The sequence below is a fragment of the Oryctolagus cuniculus genome, chromosome 5 (genome assembly GCF_051225735.1).
Source record: "Oryctolagus cuniculus isolate XC-2025 breed Fujian yellow rabbit chromosome 5, ASM5122573v1, whole genome shotgun sequence".
NCBI lineage: Eukaryota > Metazoa > Chordata > Mammalia > Lagomorpha > Leporidae > Oryctolagus > Oryctolagus cuniculus.
The window spans coordinates 108722199-108749348 of record NC_142871.1 but is presented as its reverse complement, the minus strand read 5'-3'; the positions used below and the strand labels follow the sequence as shown (position 1 = coordinate 108749348).

General features: G+C 38.4%; 1 protein-coding gene and 1 pseudogene across 1 annotated transcript in view; one reads left to right on the top strand and one right to left on the bottom strand.

Annotated features, from left to right (window-relative positions):
• EYS (EGF-like photoreceptor maintenance factor) overlaps positions 1–27150 on the bottom strand; it is a 1804868-nt gene that overhangs the window by 124170 nt on the left and 1653548 nt on the right. The window contains 1 exon segment of the mRNA XM_089333540.1: positions 14256–14438. Coding sequence (XP_089189666.1) covers positions 14256–14438 — 183 coding nt within the window.
• On the top strand, positions 8252–9108 carry LOC103349788 (deoxyribonuclease TATDN3 pseudogene; annotated as a pseudogene).

The window sequence follows — 27150 nt, the reverse complement described above, 5'->3', positions numbered from 1 at the left end:
TCCTCCTACAGAAAAAGCATCAAACTATATCTATGCACCCTTATTTTTTGTTATAGTTAATAACTAAGGACTTGAAGCAAACAAGAAATTATTTGGCATGAAATATGAGGCAACCTTTCACAATCACCACAGCACAGAAGACCAGCAGGCTGGTGAGTGACAGAGAACTATGCACATTCATGTGCACTTAGGCACATTAATCAAATTTTCAGGAAGTCATATTTTTTTCTGGAAAATTTTATCACTGCACTAAACATTTTTAATATAGTCTACAGCTATATTTTAACTTACTTTTCATTAGGGTGAAAAGTGATACATGTCTCCCTTTCCCCTTCATTTAGATTCTAACTTCTCCACTACAATCCAGATCAATCTATGCCTATACAGCATTGTTAATGAACCAGGATAGCCTCTGTCTACAGAGGGTCTTTCAGTTAGTAGAAGAGTCAATAAACAGGTAATTATTGATTTCTCACATAGTACTCAGCATGTGAATGATGAAGTTGGGGATACAGAAGAAATTGAAGTTGTGGATTGTCCTAAAGAAATTTAAGGTTAATCTTGCTGAGGGACAAGGTTATCAAATTGCTGCAATTTAGCATTTTTCCTTCATGAAAATGTTACTTCATATTATCTGAAGTAGTGACTATGAGTTACAATGTAGTATATAGTTAGATATCAGGCTTTTCATATTATTCTTTGGTGGAATACAGTATTCGTGACTTCATTAGAAGGAACAGCATGCATGGGTAGAATGGGAGGGGTGACGAGGACTGGGAAGGCATTCCAGCCAAGAGAAAACTACGAAGGTGGAATGAATGGGATGATGGATCTCAGATAGAATGAACTGGCTGCTTACACAGACTGTTGGACTGGAGATGAACTGGGTCTTGGACTGGAAAGAATGGAACTGAGAACTGGCTGCTGTGGCACTAATTGTGGAAGACTGTTCTAAATGGAAGGGAAGGATGAGAAACACATTAAGGGAATATACTCCTTGACTGTTGTAGCTGGATGAGCTTTCTATTTTCTGAACTTCATCTTTTCTATCACTTACATACTTCTTTTCATTCAGTGACATTTTTTCGTTTTGGTTCCAGATATATGTTACTTGTGATAGATGCTGTGTATACCAGACATGGTGACCTCTGGTTTAGTACTGTTAATTAACAAGATTTTAAGTATGTATACCTTCCCCTTTAATAAGTTTTATTGTAATGAGGACCATAAATTTTTGTGTTTGTTTTTTTTTTTCAAAAACTATTAAGTATCTTTATGTGATAGTCATTATTAAAATAAATAAAGAACTGGCTCCAGTTCTAAAAGAGATCATATTTAAGTAAAAAAAAAAAAGTAGGATAATTGTTACCAGTGAACTGCAGTAAGATTAATTCTTACAATGTTCTGGAAATGTTAAAGACTTAAAAGAATGACCTGGAAAAAGAACTGTGTCTTCAATAAATGATGCTAAGAAAACTGGATATCCTTATGAAGAAGAATGAAATTTCTTTCACTGAATACAAAAGTCAATTCAAAATGAATCAAAGACCTAAATGAAAGACCTGAGACTATGGAACTATTAGAAGAGAACACAAAATAAACACTTCCATATATTGTTATAGGCTTTCTTAAAAAAAGATCCCCAAATCACTGGCAACAAAAGCTTCTGAACAACCAAGATAGCAATCGAGTGAAGTGTCAGTCTGCATGAGAAAAAATATTTGTAAGCTATTCAACTGACAAGGATTAGCATCCTGAATATATAAAGAACTTAAATAAAATAATATAGAACCAAATAATCCAATTTAAGAATAGACAAATGATCTGGATAGACATTTCTCAGAATAAGATATACAAAAGGCCAATAAATATATGAAAAGAACTCAACGTCGCTAATAACCAGGGATATGGAAATCAAAACCACAATGAGCTGTCATCTCATCTCTGTTAAAATAGCTATAATAAAAAGGAGAAAAATAAATATTGGTGAGGAGATGGAGAAAGGGGAACTCTTGAGTACTGCTGGTGAGAATATAAATGAGTATATCCATGTATGTATGGATTTACATTTATTTGGTACCAAAAATTAATTTAGTTCCATTTCCATGAACTTTTTAAGATAGTCTGTTTGTGGTTTCTAGAAGGACCAAATCAAAAGACAGATTATAGGGGAGAAGGGTAGGAGAAGATAATGAAGAAAATGCCAAATATGACAGCAAAAGCATTAAAACAGGGTTAGATTAGGTTAAAAACACAGTTAAGATGGACACTTTAAAATTAATATTTGACAAGTTAACTTGTCCAAAAAAGTTCAAGGAGAACGAAGTTTGGCAAAACCAATCTTCAGCTTTGGGAGACTAAGTAAATATGATCATCAGATTGGGGAATGACGTTTCCATGCCTTTTTATGTGAACATACAATAAATTACAGGTTGGATTACATTTCAAGCCATTATATGAACTGCCTTTGTGCCTTGCTTAACTCGAGGAAGATAAAGGCAGCATATGGAATGGCAATTTTAGTAGTAACAACCACTATGCAGGTCAGAAACCCATATTACTAAACAGTAACACCTAAGTGTAGATATTCTCCTATTACAATACTGATGGACTCATGTCTTATATAGAATAAACAACTACAAGCTGTATGAGTAATATTGATAATGATAAAATGTCTTAAGGGGGCACTTTTTAAATTAATAGCTTTATATGGTATAAATTGAAGAATCATTCCTCTATATGAGACTATGGCACATAAATATGTAATATAAATGTTACATATCTTAGACCATTTCTGTATGTGGTATAATATTGCTAGCCCCTAGCAATTTTCAGTAATTACTCACAAATATTGGTTGCATAGGGGTGGGTGCTTGGTGTATCAGGTGAAGGTGCCATTTGGACTCCTGTATCCCATATGCAGTGCCTAGGTTCAAGATCTGGCTCTGCTTCCAAATTCAACTTCCTGCTAATGTGCACCCTAGGTGGTAGTAGTGATGGCTCAAGTTACTGTGATCTCTGCCACCTAGGTGGGAGAACCAGATTCAGTTCCTGACTCCTGGCTTTGGTCTGGCCCAGCTCTGGCTGTGAGGAGTGTTTAGGAAATGAATTAGTGGATGGAGATCTCTCTCTCTCTCTCTCTCTCTCTCTCTGCTTTTTAAAGAAAATGAAAAGAAAATTGGTTGGATATGTGGGGCAAATGACAGATCTGCTACATCTTGCAACTGTGAGTTTTGGGGCATTAGCTCCAGAGCTATGCTTACATATACAATGTGAGCAGGGGGATTTTTCTAAGCTCCTGAGGGCTAACACCAGAAGTAGCCCATAAAAAAATCTGCTCCCACCCTGAGGTATCTGAGTAATGATCCAACTATATCTTGAAAAATCAGGACTGTAACAATTCATTCTAAATTTCTCAGTGTCACTGGAATCTTCCTGGTGGACATAGGGAAGAAGGACATAGGGAAGAACCTACCTGCATGCCACCTCTCTGAACTCATACAGTCAATAACAAAATCTGTATACCTTATAGTCATCCTATAGGACTGGATCAATACAGTCAATAATAACTCATACAGTCAATAATAAAATCTGTATACCTTATAGTCATCCTATGGGGTTCACTACATAGGACTAGGGCTGTTGGTATTCTAAGCCACAGTACCACTTAGACTCTCCTAGCAGGATCTGAAGAAGGACCCATCTGTATCACACGGTTCTAGAGCCACAGAAGTTGGTGCCACAAGTCCTGGTATCACTTAGACTTGCCACTAGGACAAGGGGGAAGCCACTGTTGTCTCCCTCAGCACCTAAGATATGGAATCAACTCAAATGCCTTTCCACTGAAGACTGGATGAAGAAATTGTGGGATATGTACTCCATGGAATAATACACAGCAGTTGAAAAAAAAAAAGAAATCCGGCAGTTTGCAACAAAATGGATGAATCTGGAAAACATCATACTTAGTGACATAAGCCAGTCCCAAAAGGACAAATACCATATATTCTCCTTGATGTGTGATAACTAATAGAACACCTAAAAGGTAATCTATAGAAGTGAAATTGACACTTTGAGAAGCAATGACTTTGAACAGCCCTTGTCTCCACTGTTGAGGAACAGTTTTTTTTTTTTTTTTTTACCATACAATCTGTTGAACTCTTTACTTATGATAGAATTAATCATATTGTATAAAGTTAATTGAAGATAGATCTTAGAAAAAATAAGAATGGGAATAGGAGAGAGAGGAGGAATAGGGATAGGAAAATGGGTACAATGGGAAGAATCACTATGTTCCTAAAGTTGTAATAATAAAATATATGAAGTTTGTATTCCTTAAATAAAAGGTTTCTGGAAAAAAAAAAGAAATCATACCAGGTATCTTCTCAGACCATAAAGGAATAAAACTAGAAATCAACAAAAGGAACAATAGAATACTCATAAATACTTGGAAATTAAATAACATGTTACTGAATAGGCAATGGGTCAATGAGGAAAAAAGGAAATAAAAAGGAAATAAAAAACTTTAAGTAAATGAAAATTAAAACAACATTTCAAAACCTGAGGAATACAGTAAAAGCTGAATTAAGAGGTAAGTTTAAAGCATTAAGTGCTTACATTAAAAAAGAGAAATGTCTCAAATTAAAGATCTAATGATGGGGTTGACACTGTGCACAGTGGGTTAAAGCTCTGGCCTGCACCCCTGCATCTGATATGGATGTTGGTTCAAGTTCCAGCTGTTCCATTCTGATTCAGCTTCCTGCTAACATGTCTGGGAAAGCAGTAGAGGATGGATTATGTCCTAGGTCCCCTGCATCTACATGGGAGATCTGAAGCTCCTGGCTTCAGATGGGCTCAGCTCCAGCTGTTGTGTTCACTTGGGGATTGAACCAGTAGGTGGAAGGCCTCTATCTCTCTTTCTCTAACTCTCTACCTTTCTCTGTGACTCTGTCTTTTAAATACATAAAATAAATATTTAACAAAAATAAAAAAGATCTAATGTTGCATCTTTAAAACTTAGAAAAAAACAAAAATAAATCAAAGCAGAAATAAATGAAATTAAAACTAAAAATTTACAAAAGATCAACAAAACAAAAAGTTAGTTTTTGGGAAGATAAACAAAATGAATAAACCTTTAGCAAGACTAGGAGAAAAAAACCACAAAATTCTCAAATAAATAAAATATGAGATGTAAAAGGAGACATTACGATCAATACCACCAAATACACAGGATCATAAGAAACTATATTATGAAGAGCTACATGCTAATAAGCTGGAAAACCTCAAAGAAGTGGATAAATTGCTGAATTAATATAACCTAGCAATATTAAATCAAGAAGATATAGACAATCTAAACAGACCCATTGCAAGCAAGGAAACTGAAGCAGTAATAAGAATCTTCCATCAAGGAATAGTGCAGGACATGATTACTATTGACATCTACAAAGCATTCAAAGAGGAAGTAATTCCAATAATCTTCAAACTATTCCAAACTACTGAACAGGATGGAATTCTTCCAAACTCTTCTTCTGAGGCCAGCATTATTTTGATACTGAAACCAAAGAGAGACACGTCACGAGAAGAAAACTACAGATCAACATTCTGAATGAACATAGGTGCAACGATTCTCAAAAAAATTCTAGGACACTGAATCCAAAACTACATCAAAAAGATCATACATAATGATCAAGAGAGATTGGCCTAGAAATGCATGGGTGATTCAACATTCACAAATCAATAAATGCCATAAATCATATCAATAGAATGAAGAACAAAATCATATGGTTATCTCAATAGATGCAGAGAAAGCATTTGATAAGATCCAAAACCCCTTCATGATAAAAAGCCTCCAGAAACTGGGTATACAAGGAACATTCCTCAAAATTGTAAAGGCTATATATCACAAACCAACAGTCAGTATCATCCTGAAATGGGTAAAGCTGAAAGCACTTCCCCTTAGAGCTGGAAAAAGAAAAGAATGTCCACTTTTGCAACTCTCATTCAATATAGTACTGGAAGTTTTAGCAAGAGCAATTAGTGAGAGGAAAGAAATAAAAGGGCATCAAAATTGGAAAAAGGAAGTCAAACCATCCATGTTTGCAGATGACATGATGTTTTACGTTGAAAAACCTAAAGACTCCACCAAAAAGTTGTTAGAATTGATAAACCCTCTCAGTAAAGTTGCAGGTTACAAAATAAACATACAATAATAGTAGCTTTTTGTATGCTAAAGATGAACTCACATAAAGAGAAATCAAGAAAAAAATCTCATTTACAATAGCCATCAAAAAATAAAATATTTATGAATAAATTTAACCAAAGAAGTGAAAGATCTCTACAATGAAAATCATCAAATATTGATGAAAGAAATCATCAAGGAAACAAAAAAATATTCCGTGCTCATGGATAGGAAGAATCAATATCATTAAAATGTCTATGCTACCTAAAGCAATCTACAGATTCAATGCAATCCCTATCAAAATACCAATGACATTTTTTTACAGACTAGAAAAAGTAATCCTAAAATTCATATGGAATCACAAAGACCCAGAATAGTCAAAGTGATCCTGAACAAGAAAAATAAGGCTGGAGGCATCACAACATGTGACTTCATAACATTCTTCTTTTTTTTTTATTTTTTTGACAGGTAGAGTGGACAGTGAGAGAGAGAGAGACAGAGAGAAAGGTCTTCCTTTTGCCGTTGGTTCACCCTCCAATGGACGCCGTGGCCGGCGCGCTGTGGCCGGCGCACCGCACTGATCCAATGGCAGAAGCCAGGTACTTCTCCTGGTCTCCCATGGGGTGCAGGGCCCAAGTACTTGGGCCATCCTCCACTTCACTCTCGGGCTACAGCAGAGAGCTGGCCTGGAAGAGGGGCAACCAGGACAGAATCCGGCGCCCCGACCGGGACTAGAACCCTGTGTGCCAGTGCTGCAAGGCGGAGGATTAGCTTAGTGAGCTGCAGCGCTGGCCAACATGTGACTTCAAAGCATACTACAAAGCAGTCGAAATTAAAACAGCATGGTACTGGGATAAAAAAGACACATGGATCAATGGGATAGAGCCAGAAATTAATCCAATACAATCAACTGATTTTCTTTGAAAAAAGTGCTCAGACCCTATGGTGAAGTAAGAATACTCTCTCCAGCAAATGATGTTGACAAAACTGGATTTATATATGTAGAAGAATGAAATTAGACCTATACCCTCACCATATACAAAAATCAACTCAAGATAGACAAGAGATTTAAATTTAAGCCATGGGATTATGAAGTTGCTGGAAGAATATGTAGGAGAAATGCTGTAAGACATTGGTGTAAGGGACAACTTCTTGGATAAGACCTCCAAAGCACAGGCAACAAAAGCAAAACTAAACAAATAGGACTATATCAAACCCAGAAGCTTTTGCACAGCAAAGGAAATGATCAGAAGAGTGAAGAGACATCCAACACAGTGGGAAAAAGATATTTGCAAAACACCTATGTGACAAAGGATTAATATCCCAAATATATCAGCAACTTAAAAATGCAACAAGAAAACAATGCAGTTGAGAAATGGGCAAAGGACTTAATAGTATCTCAAAAGAAATACAAATGGCCAATGAATATATGAAAAACTGCTCAACATCACTAGCCATCAGAGAAATGCAAATCACAACCACAATGAGATATCACCTCACCCCCGTCAGAATGACTAAAATCCAAAACACAGAGAATAACAAATGCTGGTGAGGCTGTGGACAAAGAGGAACACTTATACACTGTGGGAATGTAAATTATTATAGTCACTGTGGAAAACAGTGTGGAGATTTCTTAAAAAAACTAGAAACAGACTTGCCATGTGATCCAGCAATCTTACTACTGGGTATATACCCAAAAGACTTGAACACAATGTATCAAAAAGATACCTGAACTATGATGTTCATAGCTGCACTGTTCACAATGGCCAAAATTTGAAATCAACCAAGGTGTCCATAATCAGATGAATAGATAAAGAAAATGTTGTGTAGATACACAATGGAATATTCAGCTATATAAAAAATAAGTTCTAACATTTACACCAAAATGGACACAACTGGAGGATGTCATGTTGAGTGAAATAAGCTGGACCCAGAACGACAAATACTGCATGTTCTCCCTTATATGTGGGAGCTAAAATTCAAAAAGACAAGAAAATAAGAAAGAAAAAAGAAATGTCTGTGTGTCAGCTATAAATGTAGTTTTGTAAATCTTTGTTTTATACCTTTGTGAAACCAATGATTAAGAATGTTATAATACTGGCTGCCGCAGCAGCGATAGGGGTAGCAGGCGTGGGTTTAGTGGACTGTCACTGGCACTTCTCTGCCCCTGACTTTGACCATGACCTGGATGATGTGTTGGAGGAAGCCAAGAAGGGCAATGTTATGGCCCTTATGGCAGTTGCTGAACATTCAGGAGAATTTGAAAAGATTATGCAACTTTCAGAAAGGTATAATGGGCTTGTCCTGCCATGTTTGGGTGTTCACCCAGTCCAAGAACTACCTTCAGAAGATCAGAGGAGTGTCACGTTGAAGGATTTGGAAGTGGCTTTGCCTATTATTGGGCATTATAAGGATCAGTTATTGGCAATTGGAGAAGTTGGACTAGATTTCACCCCCAGATTTGCTGGCACTGATGAACAGAAGGAAGAGCAAAGACAAGTCCTAATCAAACAAGTCCAATTAGCCAAAAGACTGAATTTGCCTTTAAATGTTCATTCCCGTTCAGCTGGAAGACCTTCCATCAATCTCTTACATGAGCAAGGTGCTGTCAAAGTACTGCTGCACGGATCTGATGATCGGCCATCTGTAGCCATGAAGGAGTAAGAGCTGGGTACTTCTCCATACCCACTTCTGTCTTAAACGGACAGAAGCAGAAACTTGTAAAACAGTTGCCTTTATCTTCTATATGCTTAGAAACAGATTTGCCTGCACTAGGACCAGTACAACAAGTGCGAAATGAGCTCAGGAACATTTCCATTTCAGCAGAACATATTGTCTAAGTGAAAGGGATCTCAGTGGAAGAAGTTATAGAAGTGACAACACAGAACACATTGGAATGGTTTCCCAAGCGTCAACACCTGCTGCAGAAATAACATCAAAAATCATCCATTGCAAAACCAAACCAACTGCAGAGGCAGCATCTGAGAAGAAGAAATGTTCTGATAAAGAATCTGAATGGAAGAAGCCATTTCGTAGGGATATAGAAGATTCTAGGGAAATATAGAAGATTACTTAGGGAAATGAAAGTGGGCCTGAGCCAAACGCTTGGTTTCTGAGTCTCATCTTTTGGCTGCTCTTCAATTAGCCAACTCCTGGCAGGTGATTGGGAAAACACTACTGCATCTTATATGCCCCATTAAGTTTCAGAACCACCATCTGACCAAAACCTCTGCTTCTGGAAATGGTGTCTCCCATGGGTAAGATGTACACACGGCTGTGATAGGATGCAGCAGGCTACAGTTTGAGTCTTCGCAGTTTGCTTTCTTCCCATGGGATCTGGCTAGTGAAGGGAGAACATCTAGTTTCTTACACTTTCAGAAATATTTTCTTACTTTATAAAATCAGATGTTTACTATTTTGAATTATTTCTCTTTAAGGGAAAAAAACACAATATTTTAACACTGATCTTAGATTTTAACTTAAGAGGCCAATGGTTTTATAATAACTTAAATATCAAACCCAAAAGTTTAGTTAATAAACTGATTTTAACTTTCAAAAAAAAAAAAGAATGTTTTACTACTATAGCTTATTATCTGTGATTGCTTTAAAATTTACTGTATATGGGTGATATAATTTTTCCATTCAATTATTACAGCCATTGTCTATATTCCCACTAAAAGAAAGAAAGGGAGATGGAAAAAGGTGGGAAGGAGAGAGTGGGAGGGAGGGAGGAAGGAAATATCATTAAGTTTTTAGAATTATATCTACAAAGCACATTGAATCTTTTAAAAACTAATTAAAAATTGGCCGCCACTGTGGCTCGCTTGGCTAATCCTCTGCCTGCGGCGCTGGCACCCCAGGTTCTAGTCCCAGTTGGGGCACCGGATTCTGTCCCGGTTGCTCCTCTTCCAGGCCAGCTCTCTGCTATGGCCCAGGAGTGCAGTGGAGGATGGCCCAAGTGCTTGGGCCCTGCACCCCATGGGAGACCAGGAGGAAGCACCTGGCTCCTGGCTTCGGATAGGCGCAGCGTTCTGACCGTAGCGGGCCATTTGGGAGGTGAACCAATGGAAGGAAGACCTTTCTCTCTGTCTCTCTCTCTCACTGTTTAACTCTGCCTGTCAAAAAAAAAAACTAATTAAAAATAAAAATAAAAATATATTGTTAGAAAAAACAGATGATCTGAATGAAGTTAAAAATATAACTGTGTTTGCAAGAGGCTGGGGAGGGTTGTAGGTAAGGAGAGATTGGTCTACATTCTAACTCGATAGGAGTAAGAAGTTCTTGAATCAACTTGTACAGAAGGGTGAAGATAGATAATGTTAATTTACTGTATATTCCTCTATTTAAGAAACTAGAAGGTAGGGTTTTTAGATATTGTCAGTATAAAGTAGTGTTAGATTCTTGAAAGGATAAATGTATTTGTTCCAACTGGGACAAATATATATATATCGTGTAATGTAAAATGTAAAATATATATAATACAATACTATTGCATTAATATGTACAGGCTTTGTATGTTTAAATTTGTTTAAATAAAAAACTCAAAGAATAAAAACAAAACAAAAAAATTAGTTTCATGAAACACCTAAGAAGCTTGATGAAATTCTATGTTTTGACTAAAGAATGCCTGAGAATTAGTGTTTTATCACTCATTCTCCTGTGATTCTGATAGAGATGTGAAGAGGCCCTACGTGGAGAAAAAAGCTTTTGAGATACCTGTATTTTTTAAAGCGATGTTCTTGCTCCCTCTGGTGGTGCAATGTGGAATTGTTTTGCATTTCATATTTTAGAGATTAGAAAATGGAACCTAATTAATGCACATTTTGCTATAACCTTTGTAAAACCATGGTATAAGCATTAAAAGGCAAGCATAGATTTTTTTTAAAATTCTTAAAGAGTCTATAAAAATGGTTCTGAAGAATTATTTGATGAGTTTTCATAGTACAGCTGTTTCTCCTTTGCTTGAATTTGCTTCTCCCTGTGAGTTATTCAGGGTTTAGATTTATTTTAAAACAAGCAGACCAAAATTCTGCAATATTCAATTTAATTTTTTATTTGATATCTTTTTTCACAAATGAGAAGTTTGTAATTAACAAATATATGAAGAGGACTGTGAAGAGTAAAGAATTAGTTGGGGTTCCTTCTTTTCCTTCTGCTCTCTCTGTCTCCTGGAAGTCATTCAACAGATATTAAAACCAAATGTGAAGCTTTGTGGGTGATGTTGAGATAGCTGAGACATTTGCATGAAGGAGGAGAGAAATATAGCCTGTAACAGAAGGCGCACACTCCAAGGGCAGGTCAGATAATCAATGCTCACAGGAAGGGGAGATGGGCCAAAAACACTACAGGAGATAGCCTTTGGGGGAAATTCTAATGGAGGACATAGCATTTGAACTGGGAATCCCTAAGAATCAATTGCTTTTCAGGAATCCTTGTGCAGGGGACATTATGGCACTGTTGGTTAAGCTGCCACTTAGGATGCCCACACTCAACACAAGACTGCCAGTTTGAATCCCAGCTATTCTTCCTCTGATCTAGTTCCTTTATAATGTGCCTGGGGAGCAATAGATAATGGCCCATGTGCTTGAATTCCTGCCGCTCTTGGGAGTCCCAGATGGAATTTGTGGCTTCTAGCCTTAGCCTGGCCCTATCTTATCTGCTGTGGCCATTTAAGGAGTGAAGGTCTCTCTCTGTCACTCTGCCTTTCAAATCAATCAATCAGCCATTTAAAAAAAAGAATCCTAGTACAACTGTGTTACTCACAAATCAGGCAATTATTTTATTTTAAAGATTTATTTATTTATTTGAGAGATGGTGTCAGAGAGAGGAAGAGACAAAGTTTTCCATCTGCAGGTTCACTCCTGAGATGGCCACAGCAGCCAGAACTGGACAAATCAGAAACCAGGAGTCAAGAGCTTCCTGCAGGTCCCCCACACAGGTGCAGGGGCCTAAAGACTTGGGCCATCGTCTACTGCTTTCCCAGACCATAGCAGAGAGCTGGATCAGAAGAGGAGCAGCCAGGACACAAACCACCGCCCCTGTGGGAAGCTGGCACCACAGGTGGAGGCTTAGCCCACTACACCACAGTGCCGGCCCCAATTATTTTTTCTTACTGTGGTTCTTTTATTCATTTATTCAGTACTGACTGTGTGTTAAGCAGTCTGCTAATGTGGGCATATAAAGTTGAATGGAGTGATTTGGTCTCTGGAGTCACCAATCCATTCTTAAGTACAGACAAAAACCACTATATACAAATAAATGAAATGATTATAAATTGAGGCAAGGGCTAGGAAGGAAATCAGAAGCTGAGGTAGAGGATGAAGTGGACAGGGAGGATGAGACCTACTTTTGTAGGTGTGGCTAGGGGCAACCTCCTTGCAAAAGCACAAGCTATTGTGTTTATTGAGTCCAATGCTATTTCAAGTTTTTTTAAAGCTAGTAGCTGGGTTGGTCCTCTTAACTCTATTAGGGAATTTACTTCTGTTATACCCATTTAACAGGTCAGGAGATCGAGGCACAGTTACATAAGTTATCTGACATAATTTGCAAGTGGTGGACACTGCATCTACTAGGTCTGCTGTGCCAGGCTCTAGAGTCCGCTCTCTTGCTCACTGTGATAGTCATTTCCTGTTAAGGCAGAGGAAAGAGCATGCGAGAAGCCTTTGAGGAGGAAAAGGGTTTGATGGTGAAAGCACTGGAAGAGGCCTCTAGCAGAGCCACACAAAGATGGTGAGAGTGACCCGGTTACCTTCCAAGACAGAGACCAGGTCTGACCCGAAGGCACTTTGAGAATATGATAAGGAGGACTGGGTTTCAAGCTGAGTGCAACGAAAGTCACATGTGGGGTTTAAACAAGAATCAGACATGATCTAATAAGTCTTTTAAGAAGGGACCTGGGTGTGTGTTTGGGTAAGACACTGTTCATCTCTCAATTCCAGCTTCCTGCTAAAACATGCCTTGGCAGGTAGCAAGTGATGGCTCAAGTAATTGGGTCCCTGACACCCATGTGGGAGACCTGGATTGAGTTCCTGACTCCTGGATTTGACCTGGTCCAGCTCTATCGGGTGTTTGGAGGAGTGAACCAGCAGATGGGAGATTTCTGTCTATATATCTGTGTTTCAAATCTTTATAGTCAATTTTTAAAAAAGAGGCAAAAGGGTCACTCTTACTACAGTGTGAAGAATGAACTGCAGACAGGAAGGTCAGACAGAGACTCATTAGGAGATGGACATTATGAAGTTTTCCCCATCCTTACGAACACTTCACCCATCACTTGGGTCATGGGTTCCTCTCACACTTGCATTAATCCAGAAAAATGTGCACTATTTGGATATAGTCACCAAGTGAGTAGGAAGCAAAAACAGAATATGCTATTTATCCTTGCAAAATAGAACTACTGATAATTGAGAGAAAGGCCACTCTTTCTGGTATAATATATGGATTTCACAGATAACACTGAGCTCAGAAGAGGCTGAGTGATTAGCTGCTGAAATGTTAGCTGCAGACTTAAAAGTAAAACATATGTATTTTTCCTTGATCTAATGCATGCAAAACTTGTTTTTACTTAAGAGACACATTTAACTGGTAAATTGATTTTCTACCAATTCTAGGTCACTGGATTACCTTGTTACAGACCAACTACATCATTTCTTGCTCTCTTAATTTAGACTGGGTCTTCTTTGGGGGCAACTACCATTACTATTTTTACAATGCACTGTACAATGACATTCTTTATGAGAATTTCTCTTCTGTCCTTATGTGTGGAAACAGAAACAGAAAAGGGCAGGTCAATAAACTCACTTCCCAAGTCATGGGTCACCTCCTTGGTCCTCATGCTTGCCTACAGGAACTCTTGCTCTTGATTATAAGAGAGAGCCCCAGTGTGAACCAGTTTCAGAAAGGGTAGGGGAACTGCTGAATACTTTGGACTACAAGGGACATGCTGGGGGTAGGATACAGGAGGAAGTTGCATCTAGGCAAATGTTTTTCATATCCACAGCCAATTTAGTGGGTCCCTGCAGAATCTCTCAAGTATTCTTAAAGGAACGAGGATAGTCCTAGAGGGCTCAATTAATCTTACCATGGCCTTTCTGTCCAGTAAAAAATATCAAGTTATTTTGCAGTGATGAGTGGTTGTTTGCCAGCTGAAACTTCAAGTGGAATTCATAATTGAAGCTGATGTCTGAGATCCGGGAATAAGCCAGGAATGAAGTGTATCCAGAGGCATCTGTGCCACTGAACCTGGGCTGAGTAATATTAATAGCTGTGGAAAAACCCAAAACAAACAGTTAAAAGAAACCTGTGCATGTGTTTGTAAAAGGAGGGTTATATTTTGCTGATGCATTTGGCTGGATAATCTGTTTACTATCATATTAGTTATACTTAAGTGCCCTTTAACATTGAGCAACTAAGTGACTCAACAGGGGAATTTCAAAATCTGAACAAAGGAAGTGCAGTGTTTTGAGATCCTGTATATAACCCTTCCACTCTCACACCCTTTATCCACAATGAAGGATTTATTCATAAGGTAAAACCCTTAATTTGGGAGATAGAAAAGATCACTGGCAGCCAAAGTGTTTTCCCAAGTGCTTTGTAAACACCACTTGGAATCCAGACACTGGGTACAACTTAGTGAGGAGCTCATGGCTTGGAACAAACTGTGCTTTGCTAATTCTGGACCTTTTATATAAGCCAAAGCCACAGGTCAAGGGTAGAAAAGTCAAGTAGGGAGAGGAAGTTGGTCAGGTTCCATCACCATATTCTGAGCAACAAGAATATTGAGTAAAAATAATTGTCTAAAAGAAAAGGTCTTCCTTATTCTGTTGGGATGCTTGTTAAGTAATGAAAGCATCAGTTTTAATGAGTCTAAAGCTGGAAATGATCAGGCAGAAGTTCGAGGGCCAATGTAGGTAAAATAGAATTAACTGAGGGTGCTATTAACCACCTATTATTTTCTCTAATCATTCTCCTCCTACTCATGTCTCCAACTCTTCTTTCTCTTTGTTTTGTTTTCATAAATACTGTCAGTTGGCATTTGTTTCCCACCCCAAGGAGGCCATAGGAAACAGCAAGCTGGAAGCTCAGGGCTTGACCTGGTTTGGATGGACTCCCCAGATCTATAAGGGTTTACTAGGATCTGTTTTTATTGGTTGATGGAAGATTACCTTATATTGCTTCCTTATTTGCAAGAGACACCAGGGCTGCTGGAAATTTGTAAAACTAGAATTTTTACAAGCTTTAAGAAATGCCTGAATCCTGCCTTGGCAGTGGGAAGAAAAGGATGTGAGCCACCAAACTCGAGCCGAGGCCTGGTTTACTTCCCCGGGCCCCGCCCCAGTCTTGAGCACAGGTGGCTGACCTGCCACAATCCAGAGCCACCTGATCCCATAGCACATGGAATAGTGACTCTTCTTGTCCCTGCCACAATGCCTGGCAACATCTTTTGGTCAGGCACTACTTGTTGGTTGCTACAAACTACCTTACAGTGATGGAGAAGACAGGACTGTGTACCAGGATCAAAATTAAAGCCGAGATGTCCAGAAAGTAGATGACCTAATTGAGATCAGACTGGAAAGTCAAGAGGGACATTTGTCACGAATTTCAGTCACCAACAGCATCACAAAAACTAAGCAAAGACTTGAATTAGGAAAAACATTTAATTTGAACTCAAACCATATTTCAAAGATTTTAAGTAATGAAATGACTTTACAATGACCGACAAGTTTAATATGTGTGAACGATGGCTCAACTGGTTGGGTCCCTGGCACCCATGCAAGAGATTCAGATTGAATTCCAGGCTCTTGGCTTCAGCCTACCTCAGTCCCATCTGTTGCAGGCATTTATGGAGTGAACCAGCAGATGGAAGATCCCTGTCTCTCTCCTTTTCAAATAAATAAAAATTTTAACAATTTTAACAGAATTACACTTGTGCTGGTATGTAAAGCTTAAAGTAAAAGAGGTTTTTATGTCTGATTATAATTTTTCACATAGAACATGATTGTGTTATCTAGAGGAAAATGATTTTCATTATCAGAGATTTTTAGTTCTATTTCATTGAGTTTTTAAACAAGGATTTAATAAGCAGATACTTCATTTTGATAAGTTATTCAATCTTATCAGTTCATTCCTTGGGATGTGTGACATAGAGTAATTTTCTAAAAATTCACCAGAATCTAAAGTAGAGATTTGGAGACATATTATTCCCTTATATGTATTTCTTATATAATGAAACAGCTTATGGTTTGTGTTCCAAAGATAATAAGAGTCTTCCCATCAGATATTTCACTTTCAGTAGGGCTGTGGTAGGATGACTGAGGGCGACAAAATGAACTGTAAATTTAACAATAAAAAAATACTGACAGTTTCTCAACCTTGGCATTAAAACCAGTAAAAATAGAATTCAATGAAGTTTAATACTAAGACAGAAGAAAAATGACTCTCTTTTTCCATTAACACTTTTCACAATAAATCACAACTGAATCTACATAAAGATTGCATACATTTTTGTTACATTGATAAATATATCCCCCCACATATATGTATTTTTACTCTCAGATCCTGTGCTAGATGCTGATGACACAAGGTAGAGAAAGTACAGTATCTACACTTAAGGAACTTATGTGAAGTCAATACATTTGTTCAGCTGTTAGACGGAGAGTTCAGGGTTTGGCTGCAGAGCAGAGATTTACCCAGCAAGTTAAGAGGAAGATCATTGCAGGCAGAAGGAACAGCATGTTCTAAAGTGAGAAGGCCACGCAGGAAACTCATGGAGCTTGTAAACTTTAGAATGAATTATAGAAAGTGAGAGCATGAAGAAAGGAAAAAAAATGTAGTCAAGGAAGAGAGCGGCAAGATGGTGGAATAGGAAGGGAGCACACTGATAGTCCAGGAAGAGACATTTTAATAAAAGTGGAGATACTGCAGGTTTAAGGAAGAGTAGGGGAAGAAACAGCAGAGGAAACTCTTCTGGAACTAGTGATTCACAGTGGACCTGCGTGGAAAGCATGGGAGCCCACAGTTCGGGACACCAGCGGCAGACTCAACACACCAGCGCTGGAACGCGAGGTGAGCCGAACCTCAATAGCCCGAGACACCGGCAGGCCAGTGGAGAGAGGAGACTAGAGGGAACGACCCCCGGGGGGAAAAAGTTCACCAGGCTAACTGGAAGAGAGAGAGAGAGAAAAAAAGTGACCGATACGGACACGGGTTTCTCTCTCTCCGCTCACCTCTCAAGGGCGAGCAAGACAAAGAGCAGGCGCCATCTTGGACATACGTCATAAGCAGAGCGACCTCAGGTCTGCACCGGCCCTGAGCCTAGCAGAAAAACCTGACTCTGGGCGGGGCGAATTAACAAGAGATTAGGACCTAGTAAATTTGTGGTGCTACTGAACGGAGACTGTGAAAAAAGAGACAGTGGGGGAGAGAACTCATGGAATTCACGTGAGCACTCTCCAGAGATGCTACAATTCCATAACTTTGGCAACCCAGTGGGAGACTGAAGGAGAATTTGAGCCCACTCTGAGGGCCGAACAGATTCCCTGTGTGGTTCTTGGGAAAGAGCTTCTGATCTCTGGCTCCTGTGGGTATATCATTTGCCTGCTAACTACCTCCAACTTCGTTCAGCTGTGCGGAATTACTTCCCTTTTGAATCAAAAAAAGAAAGAAAGAGAGAGAGATTTACCACGCCTAACCTGGGAGTGTCACCTTGGGCACACCCTTAACCCTGAGGAACCAAACAGAGCTCTCAGGCCACACCCATCTCAAGCCTCTAAGGCTCCATCAAAAGCAGACAGTCCACTTAATCTAGAGTCATAGTATAATGAGAAAAAACACCACAGCAAAGAAACCAAAGAATATCTCCACAATGCCAAACACACACAGAAACCGAGGTAACAAGAACAAGGAAGACACTACGAAGCCCCAAAATGAAAAAAACACCCCAATTCAAGATTATGAAGATGACGAGATAGAAGAAATGCAAGAAGCGGGTCTCAAAAAATTGATAAGAACATTAAGAAGTTCTCAAAAACAAATGCTTGAGCTACGGAATTCCTTAATGGACAAGATAGAAAATCTCTCTTGTGAAAATGAAATATTAAGGAGGAATCAAAATAAAATGAAGCAACTAGTAGAACAAGAAACTGTGATAGTGATGACAAATCATAATGAAATGAAGAATTCAATAGATCAAATGACAAACACATTAGAGAGCCTTAAAAACAGAATGAGTGAAGAGAAGAGAGAATATCGGACTTAGAAGACAGAGAACAGGAAAGGATACAGTCAAACCAAAGAAAAGATGATACAATTAAAAAAACCCAACATTCGGATTCTAGGAGTTCCTGAAGGCATGGAGAGAGAGAAAGGATTAGAAGGCCTTTTTAGTGAGACACTAGCAGAAAATTTCCCATGTTTGAGAAGGACAGAGACATCCTAGTACAGGAAGCACATAGAACCCCTAGTAAACACAACCAAAAGAGATCCTCACCACGACACGTTGTAATTAAACTCACCACAGTGAAACATAAAGAAAGGATCCTAAAATGTGCAAGAGAGAAACGTCAGATTACTCTCAGAGGATCTCCAATTAGACTCACAGCTAACTTCTCATCAGAAACCCTATAAGCTAGAAGGGAATGGCGAGACACAGCACAGGTACTAAGAGAGAAAAACTGCCAGCCCAAAATATTATATCCTGCAAAGCTATCATTTGTGAATGAAGGTGAAATAAAGACTTTTCATAGCAAACAGAAATTGAAAGAATTTGTTGCCACTCATCCAGCCCTGCAAAAAATGCTTAAAGATGTGCTACACACAGAAACACAGAAACATGGTCATCAATATGACAGAAGGCAAAGGAAGGAAACCTCACAGCAAAAGATCACAGGGAATTCAAAGCATATATTAGAAAATATCTTTGGCAAATGGCAGGGCAAAGTTACTACTTATCAATAGTCACATTGAATGTGAATGGCCTGAACTGTCCAGTTAAAAGACACCGATTGGCTGATTGGGTAAAGGAACAAAACCCATCTATTTGCTGCTTACAAGAAACACATCTTTCCAACAAAGATCCATACAGACTGAAAGTGAAAGGCTGGAAAAAGATATACCATGCCAACAGAAATGAAAAAAGAGAGGGCGTAGCCATCTTAATATTGGACAACATAAACTTTAACACAAAAACTGTTAGGAGAGACAAAGAGGGGCACTATATAATGATTAAGGGATCAATTCAACAGGGAGATATAACAATTATCAAGGTTTATGCACCTAATTACAGGGCACTGGCTTATTTAAAAGATTTGTTAAGGGACTTAAAGGGAGACTTAGACTCCAATATAATAGTACTGGGGGACTTTAATACTCCACTCTCAGAAATAGATAGATCAACAGGACAGAAGATCAACAATGAGACAGTAGGTTTAAACGATTCTATAGCCCAAATGGATCTAACAGATATCTACAGAACTTTTCTTCCTACACATAAAGCATTTACATTCTTCTCAGCAGAACATGGAACCTTCTCTAGGATTGACCACATACTAGGCCATAAAGCAAGTCTCAGCAAATTCAAAAGAATTAGAATCATACCATGCAGCTTCTCAGACCATAAAGGAATGAAGTTGGAAATTAGCAACTCAGGAATCCATAGAGCATATGCAAACACATGGAGATTGAACAACATGCTCCTGAATGAACAATGGGTCATAGAAGAAATTAAAAGATAAATCAAAAATTTTCTGGAAGTAAATGAGGGTAACAGCAAAACATACCAAAACTTATGGGACGCAGCAAAAGCAGTGTTAAGAGGAAAGTTTATATCAATAGGTGCCTACATCAAGAAATTAGAAAGGCACCAAATAGATGAGCTTTCAGTGCATCTCAAGGATCTAGAAAATCTGCAGCAAACCAGACCCAAATCTAGTAGGAGAAGAAATAATTAAAATCAGAGAAGAAATCAACAGGATTGAATAAAAAAAATTACAAAAAATCAGCCAAATGAGGAGCTGAAAAAATAAACAAAATTGACACCCCATTGGCCCAACTAACTAAAAAAAAGAAGAGAAAAGACCCAAATCAATAAAATCAGAGATGAAAAAGGAAATGTAACAACAGACACCACAGAAATAAAAAGAATCATCAGAAATTACTACAAGGACTTGTATGCCAGCAAACAGGGAAACCTATCAGAAATGGATAGATTCCTGGACACATGCAACCTACCTAAATTGAACCAGGAAGACATCGAAAACCTAAACAGACCCATTACTGAGACAGAAATTGAATCAGTAATAAAGGCCCTCCCAACAAAGAAAAGCCCAGGACCAGATGGATTCACTGCTGAATTCTACCAGACATTTAAAGAAGAACTAACTCCAATTCTTCTCAAACTATTCAGAACAATTGAAAAAGAGGGAATCCTCCCAAATTCTTTCTATGAAGCCAGCATCACCTTAATTCCTAAGCCAGAGAAAGATGCAGCACTGAAAGAGAATTACAGACCAATATCCCTGATGAACATAGATGCAAAAATCCTCAATAAAATTCTGGGCAATAGAATGCAACAACACATCAGAAAGATCATCCACCCAGACCAAGTGGAATTTATCCCTGGTATGCAGGGATGGTGCAATGTTCGCAAAACTATCAATGCGATACACCACATTAACAGACTGCAGAAGAAAAACCATATTATCTCAATAGATGCCGAGAAGGCATTTGATGAAATACAACACCCTTTATTGATGAAATCCTAAGCAAACTGGGTTTGGAAGGAACATTCCTCAATACAATCAAAGCAATTTATGAAAAACCCACGGCCAACATCCTATTGAATGGGGGAAAAGTTGGAAGCATTTCCACTGAGATCTGGTACCAGACAGGGATGTCCACTCTCACCACTGCTATTTCATATAGTTCTGGAAGTTTTAGCCAGAGCTATTAGGCAAGAAAAAGAAATTAAAGGGATAAAAATTGGGAAGGAAGAACTCAAACTATCCCTCTTTGCAGATGATATGATTCTTTATTTAGGGGAACCAAAGAACTCTACTAAGCGACTATTGGAACACATAGAAGAGTTTGGCAAAGTAGCAGGATATAAAATCAATGCACAAAAATCAACAGCCTTTGTATACACAGACAATGCCATGGCTGAGGAAGAACTTCTAAGATCAATCCCAGTCACAATAGCTACAAAAACAATCAAATACCTTGGAATAAACTTAACCAAGGACGTTCAAGATCTCTACGATGAAAATTACAAAACCTTAAAGAAAGAAATAGAAGAGGATACCAAGAAATGGAAAAATCTTCCATGCTCATGGATTGGAAGAATCAATATCATCAAAATGTCCATTCTCCCAAAAGCAATTTACAGATTCAATGCAATACCAATCAAGATACCAAAGACCTTCTTCTCAGATCTGGAAAAAATGGTGCTGAAATTCATGTGGAGACACAGGAGACCTCGAATAGCTAAAGCAATCTTGTACAACAAAAACAAAGCTGGAGGCATCACAATACCAGATTTCAGGACATACCACATGGCATTTGTAATCAAAACAGCATGGTACTGGTACAGAAACAGATGGATAGACCAATGGAACAGAATTGAAACACCAGAAATCAATCCAAACATCTACAGCCAACTTATATTTGATCAAGGATCTAAAACCAATTCCTGGAGCAAGGACAGTCTATTCAATAAATGGTGCTGGGAAAACTGGATTTCCACGTGCAGAATCATGAAGCAAGACCCCTACCTTACACCTTACACAAAAATTCACTCAACATGGATTAAAGACTTAAATCTACGACCTGACACCATCAAATTATTAGAGAGCATTGGAGAAACCCTGCAAGATATAGGTACTGGCAAAGACTTCTTGGAAAAGACCCGGGAGGCGCAGGCAGTCAAAGCCAAAATCAACTATTGGGATTGCATCAAATTGAGAAGTTTCTGTACTGCAAAAGAAACAGTCAAGATAGTGAAGAGGCAACCGACAGAATGGGAAACTATATTTGCAAGCTATGCAACGGATAAAGGGTTGATAACCAGAATCTACAAAGAAATCAAGAAACTCCACAACATCAAAACAAACAACCCACTTAACAGATGGGCCAAGGACCTCAATAGACATTTTTCAAAAGAGGAAATCCAAATGGCCAACAGACACATGAAAAAATGTTCAAGATCACTAGTAATCAGGGAAATGCAAATCAAAACCACAATGAGGTTTCACCTCACCCTGGTTAGAATGGCTCACATTCAGAAATCTACAAACAATAGATGCTGGAGAGGATGTGGGGGGGGGGAGGGACACTAACCCACTGTTGGTGGGAATGCAAACTTGTTAAGCCACTGTGGAGGTCAGTCTGGAGATGCCTCAGAAACCTGAATATAACCCTTCCATACAACCCAGCCATCCCACTCCTTTTAATTTACCCAAAGGAAATTAAATTGGCAAACAAACAAGCTGTCTGTACCTTAATATATATTGCAGCTCAATTCACAATAGCTAAGACCTGGAACCAACCCATATGCCCATCAACAGAAGACTGGATAAAGAAATTATGGGACATGTACTCTATAGAATACTATACAGCAGTCAAAAACAATGAAATCTGGTCATTTGCAACAAGATGGATGAATCTGGAAAACATCATGCTGAGTGAATTAAGCTAGTCCCAAAGGGACAAATACCATATGTTCTCCCTGATTGGCGACAACTAACTGAGCACCAAAGGGGAAACCTGTTGAAGTGAAATGGACACTATGAGAAACAGTGACTTGATCAGCTCTTGTGCTGTTGATGTACAATGTAATACTTTATCAATTTTAGGATTTTTTCTTTGTTTTGTTCTAGTACTATTGGTTGAACTCTGTAATTAACACACAATTATTCTTAGGTGTTTAAATATTAACTGAAAAGTGATCCCTGTTAAAAATAACAGTGGGAATTAGAGAGGGAGGAGATGTACAATTTGGGACATGCTCAAGCAGACTTGCCTCAAATGGTGGAGTTAGAATCCTGCCAGGGGATTCCAATACAATCCCATTAATGTTGCAGGTACCAATGGCATCTCACTAGTCCACATGATTAATTTCTGTTCACAGTTGATCATAATGATAGGACTAAGAGTCAAAGGGATCACACAAACAAGATTAGTTTCTGCAAATACTAACTGATAGAATAAAAAAGGGAGAGAACGATCCATCATGGGAAGTGGGATACATAGCAGACTCATAGAGTGGCAGATGTCCTAAATAGCACTCTGGCCTCAGAATCAGCCCTTAAGGCATGCGGATCTGGCTGAAAAGCCCATGAGAGTATTTCAGGCATGGAAAGCCAAGACACTCTGGAAAAATAAAAAAGAAGACCTAAATGAAAGATCTCTGTGAGCGAGATCCCAGTGGAAAGAACAGGTCATCAAAGAAGGAGGTACCTTTCTCTGAAAGGAGGAGAGAACTTCCACTTTGACTATGACCTTGTCTAAATATGATCAGAGTCGGTGAACTCAAAAGGCTTCCATAGCCTTGACAACTCATGACAAGAGCCTAGGGTGATTATTGATGCCATAAACAAAAGTGTCAATTTGCTAACTCAACAACAGGAGTCACTATGCACTTACTCTTCATGTAGGATCTCTGTCCTTAATGTGCTGTACATTGTGATTAAATGCTATAACTAGTACTGAAACAGTATTTTTCACTTTGTGTTTCTATGTGGGTGCAAACTGTTGAAATCTTTACTTAATATATCCTAAATCAATCTTCTGTATATAAAGAGAATTGAAAATGAATCTTGATGTGAATGGAATGGGAGAGGGAGCGGGAGATGGGAGGGGTGCGAGTGGGAGGAAAATTATGGGGGGGGGAAGCCATTGTATTCCATCAACTGTTTTTGGATATTTATATTTACTACATAAAAAAAATGTAGGCAAGGAAAGGGCAAACCATGAGAGACTTAATTTTTTTTCTCCACAGTACTTGAATAGTTTGAAAATAATCACTTTTTTTTAAAAGAAATATTGCTGTGTTGCTGAAGTTTGAAGAGCTCAGGTTAGACAAAGTGAGATGGAAGGAACCACCTTTGGTCACAAAAGAGAGTGAACTTGGATGAGATCAAGAAACCTGATAATGACTTCAACTTACACAGACTTGTAAATGGAAGAAAGTTTCCATGCAACTCAGAGAAAAGGGTATGATATTTAAGGTGCTGATTAATAGAAATATATTACCAATGCTAGTATCCAATCAGAAATAATTTAATGACATATTTATATGGAATTAAACAGAAATATACTTGAATTTTTAGAGTAGCTATGATCATTGAGAATATCTATGCCCTAGGAATGGATCTGTTACCTTCACAGCATTTCTTACTTAGTCTAGAGCTACCCTGTGCAAAGGCATAGCTAACTGATATGCACTGCTGTTGATTTTTTGAATTGTGCCTAGGTCTGACTGATATGGACTTAGAATAAAAAATGTAAAATATCTTATTAATAATATTTTCATATGCCTTAAAATTGTGCTGAATAAAATGTTATTAACATAAATTTAATCTGTTTCTTTTTACTTTAAGAATGTAGTTATTAGAAAGCAAAATTTTGTCCAGTGCTGCTGCTCACTTGGCTAATCCTCTGCCTGCAGTGCCGTCACCCTGGGTTCTACTCCTGGTTGGGACGCTGGATTCTGTCCTCTTCCAGTCCAGCTCTCTGCTGTGCCCCAGGAAGGCAGTTGGAGGATGGCCCAAGTGCTTGGGCCCTGCACCCTCATGGGAGACCAGGAGGAAGCACCTGCTCCTGGCTTCGAATCGGCACAGGATGCCAGCCATAGCAACCATTTGGGGGGTGAACCAATGGAAAAGGAAGACTTTTCTCTTTGTCTCTCTCTCTCTCACTGTTTAAATCTGCCAGTCAAAAAAAAAAAAAAGAAAGAAAGAAAGAAAGAAAAGAAAACAAAATTCCATAGGCAGCTCAGGTTCTGTTTCTATTGAATGAAACTAGAGAGAGAAGCAAGTGTCTCTTGACAGTTATGTTTTCCCTCTAAGCTCTAGTCTTGGCTTGCTTTAAGGAACATTTGTTTTTCTTTTGGTAACTTTGAGCTCATAGTATGACAGGAACCATAGGAATCAGGAGAAGGGGTCAAAGATCACTAAGAATTTTCTATCACTAAGAGTTTTCTATGTCCTCATTAAGACTATTTTTGGCCTGGTGGATGAAGCAGAAAAAATGGAAGAGCCCAGGTTTGGAGAAAGAAAGTTTTTAAATCATTATTTTCAGTTCTTTAAGCCCATGATGATATTTACCCAGATATAACATTTTCTTACTTTGGTTATTCTATTGCATAAATTCCCAGATCAAACTTCAGGGAGCATCAGTAATTTTCAAATAAGGAGTTCGAACACATTATGATGGGACTATCTCGGGGATGTTAAATGATTTTTTTTTTAATTCTCTGGTTGCCTCATGGCTTCCTTATGTAAACCCATACTTTTAATTTTTTTTAGTTCTTTTAAAATTACAGCAATGAATTGGGAACATAAGGAAGGAAGAGGGGTGTTGGAATTCAAACTTAAAATTGTTTACTATGTGCAAGAGGGAGAAAAGCCACTAACAAAGTCTGAGAACATTGCAGACAGTACCCCTACAGCATCTAGGGCCATTATACATTTTTTAAAACTTTTATTTAATGAATATAAATTTCCAAAGAACAGCTTATGGGTTACAGTGCCTCCCCCCTCCATAACTTCCCTCCCATCCGCAACCCTCCCATCTCCCGCTCCCTCTCCCATTCCATTCACATCAAGATTCATTTTCAATTCTCTTTATATACAGAAGATTGATTTAGGATATATTAAGTAAAGATTTCAACAGTTTGCACCCACATAGAAACACAAAGTGAAAAATACTGTTTCAGTACTAGTTATAGCATTTAATCACAATGTACAGCACATTAAGGACAGAGATCCTACATGAAGAGTAAGTGCATAGTGACTCCTGTTGTTGAGTTAGCAAATTGACACTTTTGTTTATGGCATCAATAATCACCCTAGGCTCTTGTCATGAGTTGTCAAGGCTATGGAAGCCTTTTGAGTTCACCGACTCTGATCATATTTAGACAAGGTCATAGTCAAAGTGGAAGTTCTCTCCTCCTTTCAGAGAAAGGTACCTCCTTCTTTGATGACCTGTTCTTTCCACTGGGATCTCGCTCACAGAGATCTTTCATTTAGGTCTTCTTTTTTATTTTTCCAGAGTGTCTTGGCTTTCCATGCCTGAAATACTCTCATGGGCTTTTCAGCCAGATCCGCATGCCTTAAGGGCTGATTCTGAGGCCAGAGTGCTATTTAGGACATCTGCCACTCTATGAGTCTGCTATGTATCCCACTTCCCATGATGGATCGTTCTCTCCCTTTTTTATTCTATCAGTTAGTATTTGCAGAAACTAATCTTGTTTGTGTGATCCCTTTGACTCTTAGTCCTATCATTATGATCAACTGTGAACAGAAATTAATCATGTGGACTAGTGAGATGCCATTGGTACCTGCAACATTAATGGGATTGTATTGGAATCCCCTGGCAGGATTCTAACTCCACCATTTGAGGCAAGTCTGCTTGAGCATGTCCCAAATTGTACATCTCCTCCCTCTCTAATTCCCACTGTTATTTTTAACAGGGATCACTTTTCAGTTAAGTTTCAACACTTAAGAATAACTGTGTATTAATTACAGAATTCAACCAATAGTATTATTAGAACCCATTATACATTTTAAGAACCCTGAGTGAAAGAGAGTATAATGATAATTATGCTACTGTATTATATATGCAAACTTCTTGAAGACCCATGTATACCAGGGCTAACCACAAATCTCAGTGAGGGAAACCTCTCACAACAGCCTCACAACCCTATAGCATTTTCCCAGTGAAGTTACTTTCCAAGTCTCTGAGAGCTATTTCATACTTTCTCC